At 39.1% G+C, this 17,773-nt stretch overlaps 1 protein-coding gene across 1 annotated transcript in view; it reads left to right on the top strand.

The window, feature by feature from the left end:
- The window catches only part of STX7 (syntaxin 7), a 44,709-nt gene extending 27,243 nt beyond the window's left edge, over window positions 1-17,466 (top strand). The window contains exons 3-10 of the mRNA XM_054990210.1: window positions 3,346-3,415; window positions 4,587-4,677; window positions 6,100-6,237; window positions 6,759-6,811; window positions 7,104-7,194; window positions 8,323-8,395; window positions 10,414-10,496; window positions 15,896-17,466. Of these exons, the coding sequence (XP_054846185.1) occupies window positions 3,346-3,415; window positions 4,587-4,677; window positions 6,100-6,237; window positions 6,759-6,811; window positions 7,104-7,194; window positions 8,323-8,395; window positions 10,414-10,496; window positions 15,896-15,991 (695 nt within the window). The 3' untranslated portion in view covers window positions 15,992-17,466. The remainder of the gene's footprint in view (window positions 1-3,345; window positions 3,416-4,586; window positions 4,678-6,099; window positions 6,238-6,758; window positions 6,812-7,103; window positions 7,195-8,322; window positions 8,396-10,413; window positions 10,497-15,895) is intronic.
- Window positions 17,467-17,773: the final 307 nt, after the last annotated feature.

Genomic DNA, 17,773 nt, shown 5'->3' with positions numbered 1-17,773 from the left:
CAGAGAGCTGTGACTCGCCCAAGGTCACCCAGCTGGCTTCAAGTGGAGGAGTGGGGAATCAAGCCCGGTTCTCCAGATTAGAGTCCCGTGCTCTTAACCACTACACCAAACTGGCTCTCAGTGTGGGTTCAATGTGCCCAACACCTTTCTCAGAGGAGATGGGGTTGGTTCTACTTGAATCACATGGCTGTTTTCAAACAATATGTTTCTGACTTAAGTTAACATTTATACACACCCCTGGATTAACCTCATTAATTCTTCTAGTTAACTGTTGCTCAGGGTGGGTGAGAACTGTTGAGAAAGCACTACTTTATGGTTTTACCCTCCCAATCCTACAGCATTTGGGTTCTTGAGAACTAAACAAATAATTAAATAAAAATATGGTATATAGCCCTTCAAGTTGACACAGGCCCATTTTTCTCTAGTGGCCAAGAATTGTAGGAAAAATTTTGCCCTGACAGTCTACCTCTATACATTAGAATGTCCTAAATACTGCTGAGCTTTTACTTTGGCCGCTTCAAAATGCTACCATCAGCCCTCATTGAAGGAAGAAAATCTCTTATTCCAAACCCCCAGCCTATCTGCCCTGTCAATTGGGCACAATTGAAACAAACATGCCCTTCCACACTATTCATTATACAGTGACGTTCAGAAAATATATATTATCCCAGACTTGTTCAAGTATCCAGGTGGATCTGATAATTTATATACCTCTCTTCTCCTTATTGTTTTGACAAAACCACCCCTTAAGGTGCCAAAATTCTGCACCTTGGCATGTTCAACAAGGAAGCAGTTTGTCCAGAATTTTAACAATTTCTTCATTTAACAGCAATATGATTCCCTTACAGAATGTATTATTCTTTTATGTATTACTTTTTATGTATTATTGACTTGTCTGTAGTGTACGGCTGATTGATGATCACAACAAATAAAACTGAGCTGACTTTTTGATTAATATATAGTTATCTGTAGAATATGGGCCCAGTCCCAGGAACCAAGAACACTGCAGGAGGCTGTGTGCTCCCAGTATTGGGACCAGTCTTTCTGTAAAGCAGCATGGATGGGGGAAGAGAACGCATAGCCAGAGAGGCAGGATCATCCATTAAGTGTAGCCTGTGAATACTGGAGCATAGCTTGTGCACTCCAACTGCTAAATGCGGGGAGCTTTCCGTTGGCTGAGTGTCAAAAATACAGCAGTAGCCACGCAGAACTGTTTAAAGAGTGAGAAAGGGATTATTTAGGAACTACATAGTTGATAGTAAACAGGAAAGATAGAGACAGCATCGAGCTATCTACTTGCCTAGGAGAGAGAGTTCTCGAGAGAGAAGGAGGATATTACCACTGGTAAAGCCCATTTGGAGACAAGTATGTAACACTTAACAGAAAAGAGAGGTGCTGCCCTCACATTCCTATCTGCTAATCCTTGCTGCCCCCTGTAGGGTAGGATCTTCTCTTCATCATTGTACACCAGACATTGCTACTTCCAACAGTTCCTCATTAGACTTCTGCACTCAGAATAGAAGAGATCCACTGTGGAAGTGGGTTTTTTTTTCTGTTTGTGATCCTCTCCAATTAAGTTCAGTCTGTCATTGGAATTTTATTCCTGCTGAGTCTTCTGAACCACTCATTTAAATAGGGTCGCTCCCAAATAAATGGATTGTTCATAGTAAAATACAAGGTTTAACCTCTGATCTATGTAATGACTGTGCTGATGGCTCAGACTCTGTATTTGCATACCCTATAAAACAGTACATTCTTTTTTTAAAAAAAAGTTTCAGCATTGGGTTCCTGACTTCCCTTTCCTGTGGAGTCAGATAAATGATTAATATAAGCAAGGTAAAACAGAAAAGTAAAACTTTTAGCATCGCTGCTGAAATCCAGTTTAAACAAATTTAACTCTGCCAATATAAGCTTGGTGGAACTCACCTTGAGCAAACAATTTGCCACACCTGGAAAGGCTTTGGACAGATGTTTCCTGATAGCAAATGGCTTTTGAAACTTGGGATACATTCAAGAGCACTGTATGATAGGACATTTTAGTTAAATTTCCATAGGAGTATCAAGCTGTTAGGTGTGCATTCTCTAATTCAGCTCCTGAGTTCCACTATGCTGTGTCACTGATAACACTTGCTTGGGTGGCCTCGAGAATATTTATTTTAACATAATCTACTTTTCTTGATGATTTTAAAGCTAAAATAACATCTTGAACTCCTTGGAGAAACAGCAGAAAAATGTGACACGTATAGTACTGGAGGAATGAACCTATATGTTGGGGAGACGGTTGATTTGCAATCATGAATTTTTGGCAGAATAATTTTGATAGGAACTATGGTTATAAGTAGCTCAGCATTAATACTTCTAATTCCAGTGGGATGTTAATTAATCCCTGTAGTTGTTACTCTGCGGGACCCCTTGGCCCACTATTGCACAGTTCTGACTGTGAGTCCAGCAACTCTTAAATACAAAAGACAGGAATCAGAAGGTAGGCTAACTAGCAGGCTAACTCAATGGATTCATGCTAAGCCAGAAAAGGTCGAGGGTATTTGAAGGAAGAGATACCAGCTAGGCTTGGGGATTTCCACCTACCCTCCTGGACTGTGCTATTCCTGATGTACTTCTGGACTACCAAGAGCTCAGTGAGTCTCTATGTGGTGTGCATGCCCCTGTGGGGTGTGAGCAGTTGATAGCTTAAAAAGGATGTTTGGCATCTATCGCTTCTTTGGTTACCCTAAACTAATGTTAAGTTTTGCTAGTATTAAAGGTTACATAACTCTTTATCAATATTTATAACATGTTAAAGTTCCAATATTTAGCTTGTTAGTTTGTTCTATGTTGTTACAATGTTATATTGTTAATAGTTATTCATTTAATTGTTATTCAGTTAATTAAACTAAATATTTTTTTTAAAAAAAGGATATTTGGAATTGCCCTTTGTATATCTAGTCTACTGAAATGATGTATTCTACTTTGGAAGAGCAATGACACTTAAATTGTTTTCCATATTCTTATTGAAACTTTGAAAATCTTGTATGATTCTTTCCTTCTGTTAGCATGGATGCCCACTTATACAGCACTCATTTTTGTAACACTGATGCCACTTTAAACTGTTTAAAATTTGGAACAAAATGCGGCCTGAAAGATTTGGCTTTAGATGGTGGTAGCTGTCCCACTGTCATGTTGGAGGTGGTGGTGCATGTGCCTGTCTTTTCTTTTGAAAGTCCTATAGAGTTTGACCTACCACAGCCTTGTCAACTTGGAATACATTTCTAAACCATCAATTAGAAATGCTTGAAATGGTGTGGAAATGTATCATTAAAAATTTCTCTTCCTCTTTTTTGCAAACAGCTGCAGAAATACAAAGAGTACTGAATCAACTTGGAACACCACAAGACACACATGAATTGCGACAGCAGCTGTAAGTACTTCATGAGGAGACCTTTCATTTAACTACATTGTAAATACATCCTCAATAAGTGTTGATGATGTCTTACCAAAATGCTTTGCATCTTTCAAATGTTTGAGAATAGAAGATGAAGGGGAAAAGCAATACTTATCTGCTTGTTGACTAGTTAACCTGTGACTATTCTTGGCACTATTAAACACCCAGGTGGTGGTTGATGTAGAAAATGCAGACGTGCCAAAAGCTATTGACTGTACTGAGCCATCTCAAAGTTCAGAGAATGTTCATATTTCTTTCCAAATTTCTGGAAATAGAATTTTGAGAGACGTGTAACGTTGAGTTTGATAAGTTAATGCAAATGTATCTTTTGAGGAACGCGGGCCAAAATACTATGGGGGAGGGGAAGAAAACTGAGTGGAAATGGGTTGATTCGGGGGAGAGGCGTGATGTCAGTGTGTCTGCTCTGTCTAATACATGCAGTGGCGGTGCAGTTATGCTTTTAAATTAGGCAGAAGCTTGACTAAGGCACAAAACTATAACCATTGTGGGATGGTATTTAAACACAGTACTGGGTTTCTTGGTATAATGCATTTTGTGCTCTGCTTATGAGCAGTAGAAATTTTTGAATAAAAATTTCCTGGAGGAGGATGGCTTCTGGTATAACATAAAGCTTAATGATTGATGAAAGAAGGGAATACAGACCTAGACCTGATTGCTAGTTTTCACTCTGTCAACTGGTAAATAAAGGCCTTATTTTAATGCATGAAACTTGCACTAGCCTTAATATATGGACCAGATTTCTCTTTGGTAGAAGCAGGAGATGCATCACATATGATCATGATTCTAAATTAGAATATTGTCCATAAACTAATTTAGTGCTCATAATACATGAAATGGATTTCTTTGACTTGCTTTTCTTCTAAAGAGCATCTGTAAACCTATCTAAAGCTCTTGATTTATGTATAATAGGGCATTTTTTCAAATAACAGAATTTGGTCCTCTTACTTTCCCTTCCTCTTTCCACTATCAATATTTTTAATTATGATTGATCATTTCCAAGGAATGTAATAGCCAATTCTTATTCAATAACATAATATATTATGGAACATAATCTGCTATGAAGCAATAATGTAAATATGTTGTAATGAAGTAATCCAGTAGCTGAATTATAAACTTTCCATTTTAGACAACAGAAGCAACAATATACAAATCAGCTTGCCAAAGAGACTGACAAATACATTAAAGAGTTTGGATCTCTGCCTTCAATAAATGAACAGGTATAAAATTGCTTTTAAAAATCAGTCACTGTCAATTTTGCAGTCCCTCACCACCAGGAGTTATTTCTGATGCATATCATGATTAATAAATGGAATTTGGTGATATTTCATGTAATTAGAGACAAAGCATTTTTGAGCAACTAGAATTATAGGATTTATTTTAGTGCAGCCGTGTGACTTATGATCGTTTAATCATGTTGACGGCAGTCCAGTGCACATGATGGTAACGCTGCTTAAATCCCATTGACTTTAGTGGGGTTTAAGCACCTTAACTCAGACTGCAATCTTTTCTTTTGGAAGGGAGAGGCGATAATGTACCTGAATACATATGACTGGACTCACAAACAGAATTAAAGTACCTTTTAAAATGTCCTTAAAATAAATTGTTTTGCTCAAACAAACCAATAGTGCATTTGATCATTTTTTCAGAGGAGAAAAATAGTCGTGTTGGAAGAATATTTGCTCCTGATCTGCCCAGTTGTTCAAGGCCTCTTTGGAGCTCCTTCTGCACCATATAAAAACATATATTGGTAGGGCCTGACATTTACACTGGATATTTGTCATGTCACTACTACTTTATTGGTTGGAAATCAGTGCTAATGACATGAAATTTGGTCCCAGGGATAAAGCTGCAGCAGACCAATGCTGTGTTCTGTATCCTCCCATCTATCGAGTCTATAGAGTCCTGGTAACTAGATTGATGCAAGCTTGTTCTCTTCTATGTTTTCTGAAAATTGGAACAGGAGCTTGTTTATGTCTGCCAGTCACTTCATTCTACAATTTTCAGGTAAAAATAGGAGCCCAAGCACTGAGCAGCAATTCATACTTCATTATGAATTGCTTCCTCGTTTTTCTTACCTTCCTGGAAGTCATGGTGAGGTGGTAGCTAGAGTCTGGCAATGTGGAGTTCCAGTCCTTGCTCACATAATGGCCTTGGGGGAATCACTGATCCGCCTCTCTGCATTATTGTGATCCATCAGTGTGAGTGCCTTCAAAAGGTGTAGGATACAAAGCCACCCCGTTTGGGTTCATCAGCTCTGATGTGGTTCTTCATGGTCATAGCCATGCACTGTTCATGGCCACTGCTTTGATGTGTTAAGAAAGAAGAGTGTCTTTCAGTAATTTGGCATGTAGTGACTGCAGTACTAGAATTTGCCATGATTTAAGTATCTGTTTGTTCATCAAATTGTAAACTTGAAATAGCATTGAGGACTCTGTGTAATTCTGAGAAGATGTTTCATGCACAGTTTTCACTTATGATGCTCAACTTAGTCCTGTGGTCTTTAGTAGAAATGAATGCTATCTATGAAATTGCTGTTACAGCGGGGTGGGGAGAATCCCTGCCCAAAAGCTCCAGTTAAAGAATTATTTACAATTTCTTTTGCTTCAGTAGATTTTTTTTCTCCCCCTCTTGCCACTTAGCGTCAAAGAAAGTTACAAAAAGACCGACTTGTGAATGAGTTCACCACCGCACTTACAAATTTCCAGCGGGTTCAAAGACAAGCTGCTGAGAAAGAGAGGGAATTTGTTGCGAGAGTACGGGCAAGCTCTAGGGTATCAGTAAGTATAAACCCACCTGAAAGGTACCAATAATAGAAAAATATTGGAGAAGCTAGCGCGAGATATTCATGTCGGTTTGAGAGAGCTTTTTTACAACAGCCCTTTTTTGTATATGTGCTGCCGAAGCAAGCAACACAACAGCCATTTACATTTTATGGGGTGTGGGGCATGTGTAATATCGAAACACACATTTTTGTGTTTTGGTATTCACAAGACCAATGGGATTCTTGTCAAATACCAACTGGATAGTTATTGTGTGTGAGCTAGTTTTCTTTTCTGATGTTCAGAAGTATAGCTGAATCGAGGGAGGGAGTGAAAAATAGGTCCTGCCATGTGGCCAGGGATTGTATGACTCAGGGTGGGTCTTAAATGCTAATTGCCATAAGATCCATTTGTATGTTTCTGTGTGTTTAAGCACACTATCCCTGTGGGGAGGTAAGTGACTTATTACAGATGTGTTAGTGATTTAATACTAGGCTGAGAAGGAACGTTGTAAAGGTATTTTCTTCTTAACATTTTAGGGGGGTGCTCCTGAGGAAAGTTACAGAGAAGGAACGCTAGTATCTTGGGAAAGGTAAGATGTGCATATACACACACAAATGGTTAAACTTTGGCATCTGTGTTGCTAGATCTCAAATCAATAGTGTGTGTGAGTGTGCGTGGTCCCCATACTGCTGGGGATTAACCCTTCTCTCCTTGCCATTTCCTGATCCAACCCCACCACAACCCCTTTTAATTGTACTGTTTGGGGAAATGCAGCAGAACCACCTGCTGGTTCCAGTTGATATGGTTTGTCATCTCGCGTGTAAAGTGTCTTAACTTACCTGCTTGGGAGCTGAGTGTCCTGTGTACATACTCACTTACAGCCAACCTCAAAGTCAGGTACTAGATGAAGAAATCACGGAAGATGACCTCCGTCTTATTGAAGAGAGAGAAACTACCATCAGGCAGCTTGAGGTGAGTGTTTCAGCAATGAAGTCAAATAGTAGATTTTTTTCTTCCTTTTTCAAAATGTTTCTAAATTTTAGCTTTGTACTGCAGAATTCTTTTTGTTTGTGCTCCTTGAGAGCCAGTGTGGTGTATTGGTTAGTGTGTTGGATTAGGATCTGGGAGAACCAGGCCTGAATCCCCGCTCTGCCATGGAAACTTGCTGGGTGACCTTGGGCCAGTCACACACTCTCAGTCTACTTCACAGAGCTGTTTTGAGGAGAATGAGATAAGCTGTTTCAGGTCCCTGCTGGGGAGAAGGGTAGAGTATAAATAAATGAAGAAAATTATCTTCCCTACAGCTCATTTTGGACAGCAGGTGGCGCTGCTTCCATTTTACAAAGAGGAGAATTGAGAGAGCTGCTTCAGTGTGTCAAGGCTGTTTAAAAATGTCTGGTAGCCTATATGTTTCCCCCTCAAGCAGGCATTCGGTGTGTGTGTGTGTGTGTGTGTGTTCGTGTTCGTGTTCGTGTTCGTGTTCGTGTTCCAATCTGGAAATATAAAACTGAGGAGAGAGATTTAGATCGTCTGTAGTGAAGAATCCATAGCCTTACATGGTTGGTTCAGTTTCACATGGTACACATCAGTAAACCCCGGGGATACATCCAAAGTGTGTGCAGAACAGGAATCTGCAGGCACTTTTAAAATGTATCTGCATGATATAAATGTCTTCCAAAATATGTTGGTCAAAATCTTCATTATAAATGTATGCCAAAAAATGTAACGTGAAGAGGTCCTATGCTTTGTTTCTCTCTCTCTCTCTCTCTCTCTATGTGTATATATGTGCAAGAGGAAGGCAGAAGTGGAAATCTCACCAGCCCCGGCTTCCTCCTCTCTTGTTCTCCCAGGGAAGAGCTGATGGGTCCAGTCAGCTCTCCCGTGCTTGCCAGGATATGCATCATGTTAGTTGTGATGTGCTCATACCCAGACTTCGTGATGGCAGTCTCTGTGTTCTGTGGCTCTATAGGCGGTCATCCATCTTCCTGTTTCCGTGGGTCCTATCTCCTTCCTCCATTCAATGACTTGGATAGAAAAATAGCATTCAATCATGGAAATAACGGCTTGGTTTTGTATAAAACACATATTCTGTATTTACAGGCAGATATTATGGACATCAATGAAATATTTAAAGATCTGGGGATGATGATTCATGAACAAGGAGATATAATAGGTAAGCAATGATCAATGCTTGTTTATCAAATATGTATCTAATAGCTGAAGATGCACTGATTTTACAGCAGCTGTCTGGTTACCTAACAGTCTAATGAGATTACATTTGAGTGCTGCTGTAGCATAGTGGCTAAGTGGTTGGGCTGCAAATCAGCACCCTGCTGGTTAGAATCCTACTTCTGCCATGAGCTCAGCTGGTGGCCTTGGGTAAGCCACTCCTCTCAGCCCCAGCTCCCTAGCTGTATTGTGGGGATAATGGCCCTATCCCCATGTCTTAAAATAGCTCCCCACTCACAGAACACTGGCAGCTCTTTCACGCGGTTTCTGGCACCACAAAACAGAATCATAACTGCTTGCTTCTGCTTTGGAAATGGTGATGTCAGAAATCACACGAAAGAGCCACCAGTGTTCCATGAGTGGGGCACTATTTTTAAGACGTGGGGAAATGGCCAATAACCACACTGACTTTGTTCACCGCTCTGAGTGTGACACTAATCTGACTAGTATATAAGCACACTGTTTTTATTATTATTGAGAATCTGAATGCCATTTGTATATGTCTTCTAGGTTTTATCAGTTGAACTTCAGGCCAGCAAAGAAACATTAATAAAATACTTCCCCCTTTTGTGCATACTTTTCTAAAATGTAAATTGTATTGCCCAAGCCAGTCTGTGGGGTGGGGTTTTCATTTAGGGTACAACTAGACATTACGGCATCCATGAGCCCAACCTGTAGCTTCCACTCCCATTTTACAGCTGAACTCTGTTGAACTCAAGTTCAGCTGTAAAATGGGGTCATTCACAGGTCAGACCCATGGACACTGTAATGTCTAGTTGTGCCTTAAATTTTCCAGCAAGTGTTCTGTCATTTAGAATTGCAGAATAATAAACATGATTCAAAACATGTTCAGTTAAAGGTGGAACTGCACTCTGTGAAGGAAACTAGGCTGCTTCTGAAAACAGTTGTCCTGTGTTGATCTCCAACAACCATGATGTCTAATTTGTCTTATATCATGTTTTGATGCCTCTGTGATGTGCTTTTCATGGCCTTGCCCATCAGTTATAGGCTGGGGGCCTGTACCTCCTCACATACTCTGTCTCTTCCAGAGAGAAGTTCAGAGATAGTCTTCTTATTCTCGGGCACTGGGCAAAAAATTAAAGATGGGGACCCCTCATCCCCCTTTAGTCCTACCATCATATATCTCAGAGCCAAGCTACAAGTGACGAATTACACTTGCCTGGCAAGTGAACAGACTCACATGGAGTGCAAGTGAATGGCAAGGGAACAGGGAGGAATACACGTGAGTCTGTTCACTTGCCAGGCAAGTGTAATTCGTCACTTGTAGTTTGGCTCTCAGTCATCTGTGAATTCTTCACTGTGGCAGTTGTGGGTGGAATGTAACGTAAGGACAGCTGCTGTGCAAACCATGAATAAGAAAGAGGAACACATGATGCACTCATGCACTTTACTGCCTTCTTGCCATTCAGCTGAACCTTGGCATACCAGCTGGTTATATGGCAAGGGCAGCTGGCTGCACTCTCTGCCATCAATGAAGCAAGACTGGGACATGGAAAAAAAGGGGGCATTGTATACCACCCACTCTGTCCCTTGCCTCACCACAGGGCATCTGCAGGGTGGTCAGAGGGCCCCTAGCACATGGCAGGTGGGGGGGGGCAGCCTCTGCCTCTTGAGTTGTGGCTGTGGCAGAGAGGGCAGTGGCAGCTACAGCAGCTGCATGGCAGTCAAGGCCTTCCCTATTGTGGGGCCTTTGGCGGCTGCCCCAGTTCCTCCATATCTAAGGCTGCCATATTTTCAGCAGGAACAGCCCCATATTTTTTGTACTTCTGTCTTGGTTTGCATTGGTTTTAGTGCTTTTGAATTAATCTTCTTGGACTTACTGTATAAATATTTCCTGTGGTATTGTCATAAAACACATCTAAAAATGTGCAGTTTGTTTCTGTTACTGAGGATTATCATACGACTTCAGAAGCAGATTTTAACTTTTTCTCCCTCCCAAAGATAGTATAGAAGCCAATGTAGAAACAACTGAAGTCCATGTCCAGCAAGCAAATCAGCAGTTGTCCAGAGCAGCAGACTACCAGGTAAATATTGTTGCAAATAGCAAAACCATATTGTAGCATATATTTAAAAGTTGAAGCTCATTCTGTTTCAGATTTTGAGGGCTAAGTTTCAGGATCCTGTCCTTCTAACTTTTAGTACATGCAGTACAAATCTAGTACTTAGGAAATCTGTCAAAAGTCAACAAATCATCCCATTAGTAGTAGTCTGCCATTTCATTTTCATTTATCAAGCTCCATGTTTGTTCTTAGCTACGTTTGGGGTTTGTTGCATTCATTTTTGTTTCCATTGGTGTGAGTGGAAACAAGTTCTTTTATGTTCCATCCAATTCGGATGAAATTTTCAGGTATTGTATTATTCCAGGTAGGAGTTGAGCAAAGCCTAATTCATGAAATCAGCACTGGACCCTAATTAATGACAATAGTTAATCACATTATTTAAAGAAAGCCCTTGTTTGCTTGACTTAAGGTAGCAGCTCCAAAGATTAATATATCTAGTTCACTTTAAATGTCAGACTTTCAAATTTAAATCCCATCTATTTAAAAAATGAAATTCCCAAAACTCACTTGATTTAGTAAACAAGACCACTATTTGTATCATAAACATCATTCATTAGAAGTATATGTACAACATGATTTAATTGAGCTTTATTGTAAGGTAACTTGGATTAAGATCAAGAGATGCATGCTGGGTAAAGTACCAGCTTGCTTGCCTGGTTTGGGCTCAGTGTTTTACATACTGATTTTAGGAATATCATGGATAGCTCATAAAACCTGTTTAAAATAGGTTTCCTGAAAGTAAATCTGATGGTTTCTAAGCACAATCGACCTTTCATGTTTATCTTGTACCAATTAATATCCTGCATATAACACTAACTGAGTGCTAATTTTTATTGTTGTTAATTCCTGATTTCCCAGCAGGGAGATTATTGCATGATGGAGTGGGGAAAGTGAAGACTAGGATTTAAATAATTGTGTGTGTGTTAAGTGCTGTCAAGTCACCTTCGACCTATAGCAACCCTATAAATGAAAGATCTCCAAAATGTCCTATCATTAACAGACTTGCTGAAATATTGCAAACTGGAGGACTTTGGGTTTTTTTATTGAGTCAAGCCATCTCACTTTAGGTCTTCCTCTTTTCCTACTGCCTTCTACTTTTCCTAGCATTCATGACTTTTCCAGAGAATCTTGTCTTCTCATAATATGACCAAAGTATAATAGCCTCAGTTTTGTCATTTTAGCTTCTAGGGAGAATTCAGGCTTGATTTGATCTGGTATCCACTTTGTTGTCTTTTTGGCCATCCAATGTATCCACAAAACTCTCCTCTGTCACATTTCAAATGAATCAATTTTCTTCCTGTTAACTTTCTTCACCATCCTACTTTCACATCCATACATAGTAATGGGGAACACCATAGTATGGGTTATCTTGATCTTAGTTCCCAGAGAGACATCTTTATCTTTAAGGATCTTATCTAGCTCCCTCACAGCTGCTTTTCCCAATCTCAGTCTTCTTCTGATTTCTTCATTGCAGTGTCCCTTTTGGTTGATGATTGAACCAAGGAATAGAAAATCTTGGATAATTTCAGTTTCCCCATTATCAACTTTGAAATTGTGTAATTCCTTAGTAGTCTTTACTTTTGTCTTCTTGATGTTCAGATGTAATCCTGCTTTGGTGCTTTCGTCTTTAACCTTCACCAGTAGTTGTTTCAAGTCTTCACTATTATCTGCCAGTAACATGGTGTCATCTACATATCTCAAATTGTTAATGTTCCTTCTGCCAATTTTTACTCCAGTGGCTTCTAGATCTAATCCAGCTTTCTTGTATGATATGTTTTACATAGAGGTTGAACAGGTAGGGAGATAATATGCATCCTTGTCTGACACCCTTGTCAATTGTAAACCATTCTGTTTCCCCATATTCTGTCCTAACCATAGCCTCTTGTCCAGTGTACAGGTTGCACATCAAAACAATCAGATGTTGTGGTACCCCCATTTCTTTCAACACTATCCATAGCTTTTCATGATCCGCACAATCAAAAGCTTTGCTGTTATCTATAAAACACAGGCTGATTGTCTTCTGAAATTCCCTGGTGCGTTCCATTAGCCATCATAAATTTGTGATGTGATCTCTAGTGCCTCTTCCTTTCCTGAATCCAGCTTGAACATCTGGCATATCTTGTTCCATATATGGTAAGAGTCTTTGCTGTAGAATTTTGAGCATCACTTTGCTCGCATGAAAAATTAACACAATAGTCCAATAGTTGCTGCACTCTTTGGCATCCCCTTTTTTTGTAATTGGAATGTAGACTGAGTGTTTCCAGTCTGTGGGCCACTGTTTTGTTTTCCATATTTGTTGACAGATTCTTGTTAAGATTTTGATGGACTCCATTTCTGTGGCTTGAAATAGCTCTGTTGGTATTCCATCTACTTCAGATGCTTTGTTTCTCCCAATTGCTTTGAGTGCAGCTTTTACTTCACATTCTAAGAATTCTGGTTCTTCATCAAAGAACTCTTCAAAAATATGTCATCCTTCCATCTCTTCTGTATAGTTCTTCAGTGTATTGTTTCCATCTTTCCTTTATTTTGTCCTGATCAGACACTGTATTTCTGTGTTGATCTTTCAGCATCCCAAACTGTGGCGTGAATTTCCCTTTGATTTCCTGGATTTTGTGGAACAGATCTTTTGTTCTTCTTTTTCTTGTTCTATTTCTTTGCACTGGTTATTATAATAGATTTCTTTGTCTCTGCATGTAAATCGCTGAAAAGCTGCATTTAGAATGCTGACTTTATTTCTGTCATCTTTTGCTTTTTGCTTCCTGTATGTCTACCAATTCTAAGAGTTTCCTCAGTCATCCATTTAGGCGTCTCCTTTCTTTTGGCTACAGGAATAGTCTTTGCACATCCTTCCTTGATAATATCTCTGGTTTCAGTCCATAGTTCTTCTGGTTCATGATCAATTAAGCTTAGTATTGCAAATCTATTACTTACATGGACTTTAATTTCTTCAGGAATATCCTCTAGATGGTATTTTGGCACTATGATTCTTTTTAGTATTTGTCTTCAACTTTATTCTAATTTTTTATATTAGCAACTCATGATATGTACTACACTCAGCACCTGGTCTTGTTTTAGCAAACAGAATAGAGCTTCTCCATCTTCTGCTTACAACTATGTAATCTATTTGGTTCCTGTATTGGTTACCTGGTGATTTCCATGTGCACAATCGTATTTTCTGTTGCCTGAAGCATGTGTTAGCAACTAACTGGTTGTTGGCTTCACAAAATTCAGAAAACTTTAAATAATTATGGATAGCTTTAACTTCCTAAAATACCATAATCTCAAATAACTTTCCCATTCCTGACCTTCAAGTAAAATTATTAAACAAGTTTATCTTTTCAGTCTTTCCAATCAATTTAAGCTATGGCTGATTCTGCACACCTTGGATAATGCACTTTCAATGCACTTTATCAATCGTTTAAGGTGGATTTTTTGTTTCGCATACAAAAAAATCCGTTCCAAATTATCTATAAAGAGGATTGGAAGTGCATTATCCAATATGTGCACAATCACTCTATGACTTAAAGGGCTTTTTAACAGAAGAAAATTGTATTTGCATATTATTCCACTTTTCAGCTGAGGATGTGTAGACATGTGTCAGATCCTCCTTGTATTGGTGGTCAGTGCATGCATAGCTACACTGTGGCCTGGTCTGTGTTGTGTATCTGCTGCCTCTTCTTCCCAAACTACAACCGTTTGTACTTTCTCCTGACTTTAAAAAAAGGATTCATTTCTTTACTAATTTGTAGTCTGTCTTTCTTGTTGACAGTCAAAGTGGATTACAAAATGAGAAAGCAACAACTTGGAGATATATCTTCCCATACTAGCCCTTACTTCTCTTTCTTCCCATTTTCTTCTCTTCCCAGTTTTTCCTTTACTTTGCCACCCTCTTCACTCACTATTTATGTTCCTCCCGCAGCCACTGCAGTTTTTCTCCCAGTTGTCTTTCATGCCAGGGTTACCTAGGTCTAGGTTCCAATGCGTTGATTGCTAGACAGCCCCACCAACATGAGTGATTGTGATCTTGTGAGATTTTACACGATGTAATTTAAGTTGGGTTTTTTTTTCACATTTTGGATTTTTCTGCAAATCAGGATTCCCCAGGTCTGTATAAAAATCCCTTGTCTATAAATTACAGGTTTGGGGCAGATATTTATATCTGCATTTTGAGGCTGTGTTGAGAAAATTCATAGAGGTAATAGAAGCAGTGTAATACATACAGTATGCAGTGCAATGGCAAGGGTGATTTCCTAAAATTTTCCACGGACATTAAAAATGTAACCCTACTCCCTTTATATAAAATGTCCTCTTGAACAATTGTGCAGTAGCTAAATGGCAGGGAAACAGTGATGGGAAATGCATGTGCCTGGTTTTTCATATTTTCTCTCTCTCAAGTAATGGAGCAACATCCAGAGGAGGAGAGGAAGAGGAGTGTGCATGTTTTTTCCTTTTCTCCATTTTTCTGTTCCTTCATCACCCCCTCCCCGTTTCCTTGTTAGAGGGAGCAGTAAAAACCAAGTAAAACCCAAAGGGGTGTGTCAGTCCTCTTGTAGAAAATATCGTGTTGACAAGCTGTCAGTGCAATGAAACATCATCTTTATGGTATATTAGCCATTTTGTATCTGATGTTGTAAACCTAGATCTTATCAACAGCAACCAGTCTCTGGACTGTAGCAGTTAAAACTGCAGGGTGTGGGCTCATGACTGAAAGTTAATCCTTGCCTCAAAACCGCTTTCTTTTCTCCCACCCCAGGTGGAAACTAGAGGTCAGGGGAAAATAATAGTAGATGATAAGCTAGAATCCTATGTGAGCCCTCATCTCCAGTCACAAATTTATCACCCCATATGCTTATTGTGAGAACTATGGAACAACTCAAGTCCGGGAATATACATACAATACAACAGTGCATAAATATTCAAACTTATATTTGTGTAAAGTGCCAAGTGCAAGTGAATAAGTAAATAATCAATAAATACAATTTCATAAATAAATAAATATGTAAACGAGATTCTGTCCGAGTCCGAGTCCGAGTCTTATTTTACAGAAATCCTTTATCAATCATAAAGTTCACAAGCATATGAGCGAGGGTCAAGAGGGTGACTTCCAGTCCAAAGCAGATGGTAACTGGGCGTGCCGACAGGCTTATGCGTGCATGTTAAACATTCCCGTTTTGCATCTTCTTCCAGGGCACAATTTATTGGAAAGTCACCAATAGCATGAATCTCCTCTGTTCTTCCTCAAACCACATGCATTTGAATTTTCAAAACGGACAGTGAGAACTAAGCTGTGGTTGTTAAGTGAAGGTATGTTTAGTGTCCAAGTGTTCCATGCTAACAGCTTCCCCTTTTTCTTGCCTCCGCAGCACAAGTCCCGTAAGAAGATGTGTATCCTCATTCTTGTACTCATTATAGGAATAGCCATCCTTGTCTTAATCATATGGGCAGCATCAAAATCGTGATGTGCTAAATCAAGCAGAAGAATTTCCACAGTCATGTCTCATTATTAAGATGTTCAGTAAATGATGGATCCATCTTTGTCACTTCTGCTTTTCTATAGAATGCATTTTTAAATCCAGGAGTGCTCCCCGCTCCCTTCAGCTTGCATAGTACAATTCACTGAATTTATTGCAGCATTGAATGCAGCACTGTAACTTAACCTGAGGGAAGGCTACTTCTTGTCTGTGCCTGCCATTCTGTCATCTTCTCCTTTTGCCTCCAGGCCAAATTACAGTGGTTATGCGATACCCACCTAGTATGGTGCAATGATGACCTTTTGCTCAAGTGTAGACTAGTTTGAATACACAGATATGTGGAGTCTTGCAAACTCTTAGGGGTACAAACAAGGTCATTCATTTGTGCCCTTTGAAGGTCTCGCTGGGGAGCTTAAGTGCAGAGTAATAATGGTCAAAATTCAGTTTATCCAGTCAATTTCTAACATACGGTTTCATTGGGACAACTTGATTTTTTGTAACAAATCATGAATTTCTCTGTGTCCCTCTGCTCCAATAATTCCTTTCATAAACAAGCAGACTGGTCTGTCCATGGCTCTTCATGTACACAGTTCAAATCTAAAAGGTTGCTGGCAGCTATATTGTTTATATCCAATATTTCTGAAACTTTTGAATTAATCCAGTTGTTTTTTGTTTTGCTTAAGAACACTTTTTCACATTTTGATATAAACCAGGTTATGGGTATTAGCAAACTTGGCAAAGTCTAATCTGATAAAGGGGGTTTGATTGATGTGCTTACCTTAAAGACTTTGGTACACATTTAAAGTTAACAAATATTTGTATATTTAATTTATGCATTCATCAGTTGTTTGAAGTCTGTGAGCAAAACTAACACAGAAAATGGCTAATAACACATTTGACTTTACAAGACTCTTTGATTTGAGCTGCCAAGTAATACACATGTCTAACTGTTTTAGGTAATTCTGTCACATCTTGGTACATGGTGATGGTTAACAAACATGCTAAACTTAATTCTGATTTAACTTCAGTAAGCTCTAAACTGTATAAATAGTAAAACCTGTGGGTGTGGGGTTTTTTTAAGCGCTTAATTCTTTCCCTTGATGTATAACTATGAAATTCTAAACAACTTTTGGAAAGTTCTGTCTTCTAAACAATTACATTCAGTTTAATTGTCTCAAATCTTACTAGTTTTAAGAACTGAGTTTTGTGTCATTTTGTAGCAGCACATGTTGGAAAAGTAATACAAATTTATTTGCCAGATAATCTGTTTTGCCTTTTTAAAAAAAGCAATGTTATTGAATTAATATTTACTGTATAAATATTACTTATGTCTTATGAATTTTGTACAGCATTTGATAGAGAAGCAGCATTTATGTGATATGCTCTGAGACTTGTGATTTGGGTAGGACTAAAGATCTGCAGCCTGATTTGGATTGCACAATCTAAATAAACATAGTTTTGAAGGGGAATGCTTTTTCTATTTTCATTACTTTATTTGAAGCTCATGCTTTGAGCATTCAAGGAGATGAACTTACAGACCGCAATGCTGAAACCTAATCTAATAAAAAAGACACACTGGCTTGCGGTCGTGCACCATGTACGTTCAGAGACCTTTCAGCCCTCTCACTTTCCCTTGGCCTTTAGTGCACAGGCTGCTCAAGATGAGCCTGGAGGTGGGCAGCATCAACTGCAGGGTGGCAAAAAAAAAGTTAACTGATGCCTCCATTTCTTTTATGTCCTGAAATGCCCATCCTACCCATCATGATCCCT

This window comes from Eublepharis macularius, chromosome 1 (assembly GCF_028583425.1).
Source record: "Eublepharis macularius isolate TG4126 chromosome 1, MPM_Emac_v1.0, whole genome shotgun sequence".
In the NCBI taxonomy this organism is placed as follows: domain Eukaryota; kingdom Metazoa; phylum Chordata; class Lepidosauria; order Squamata; family Eublepharidae; genus Eublepharis; species Eublepharis macularius.
This window is presented reverse-complemented; position numbering and strand designations above follow the sequence as displayed.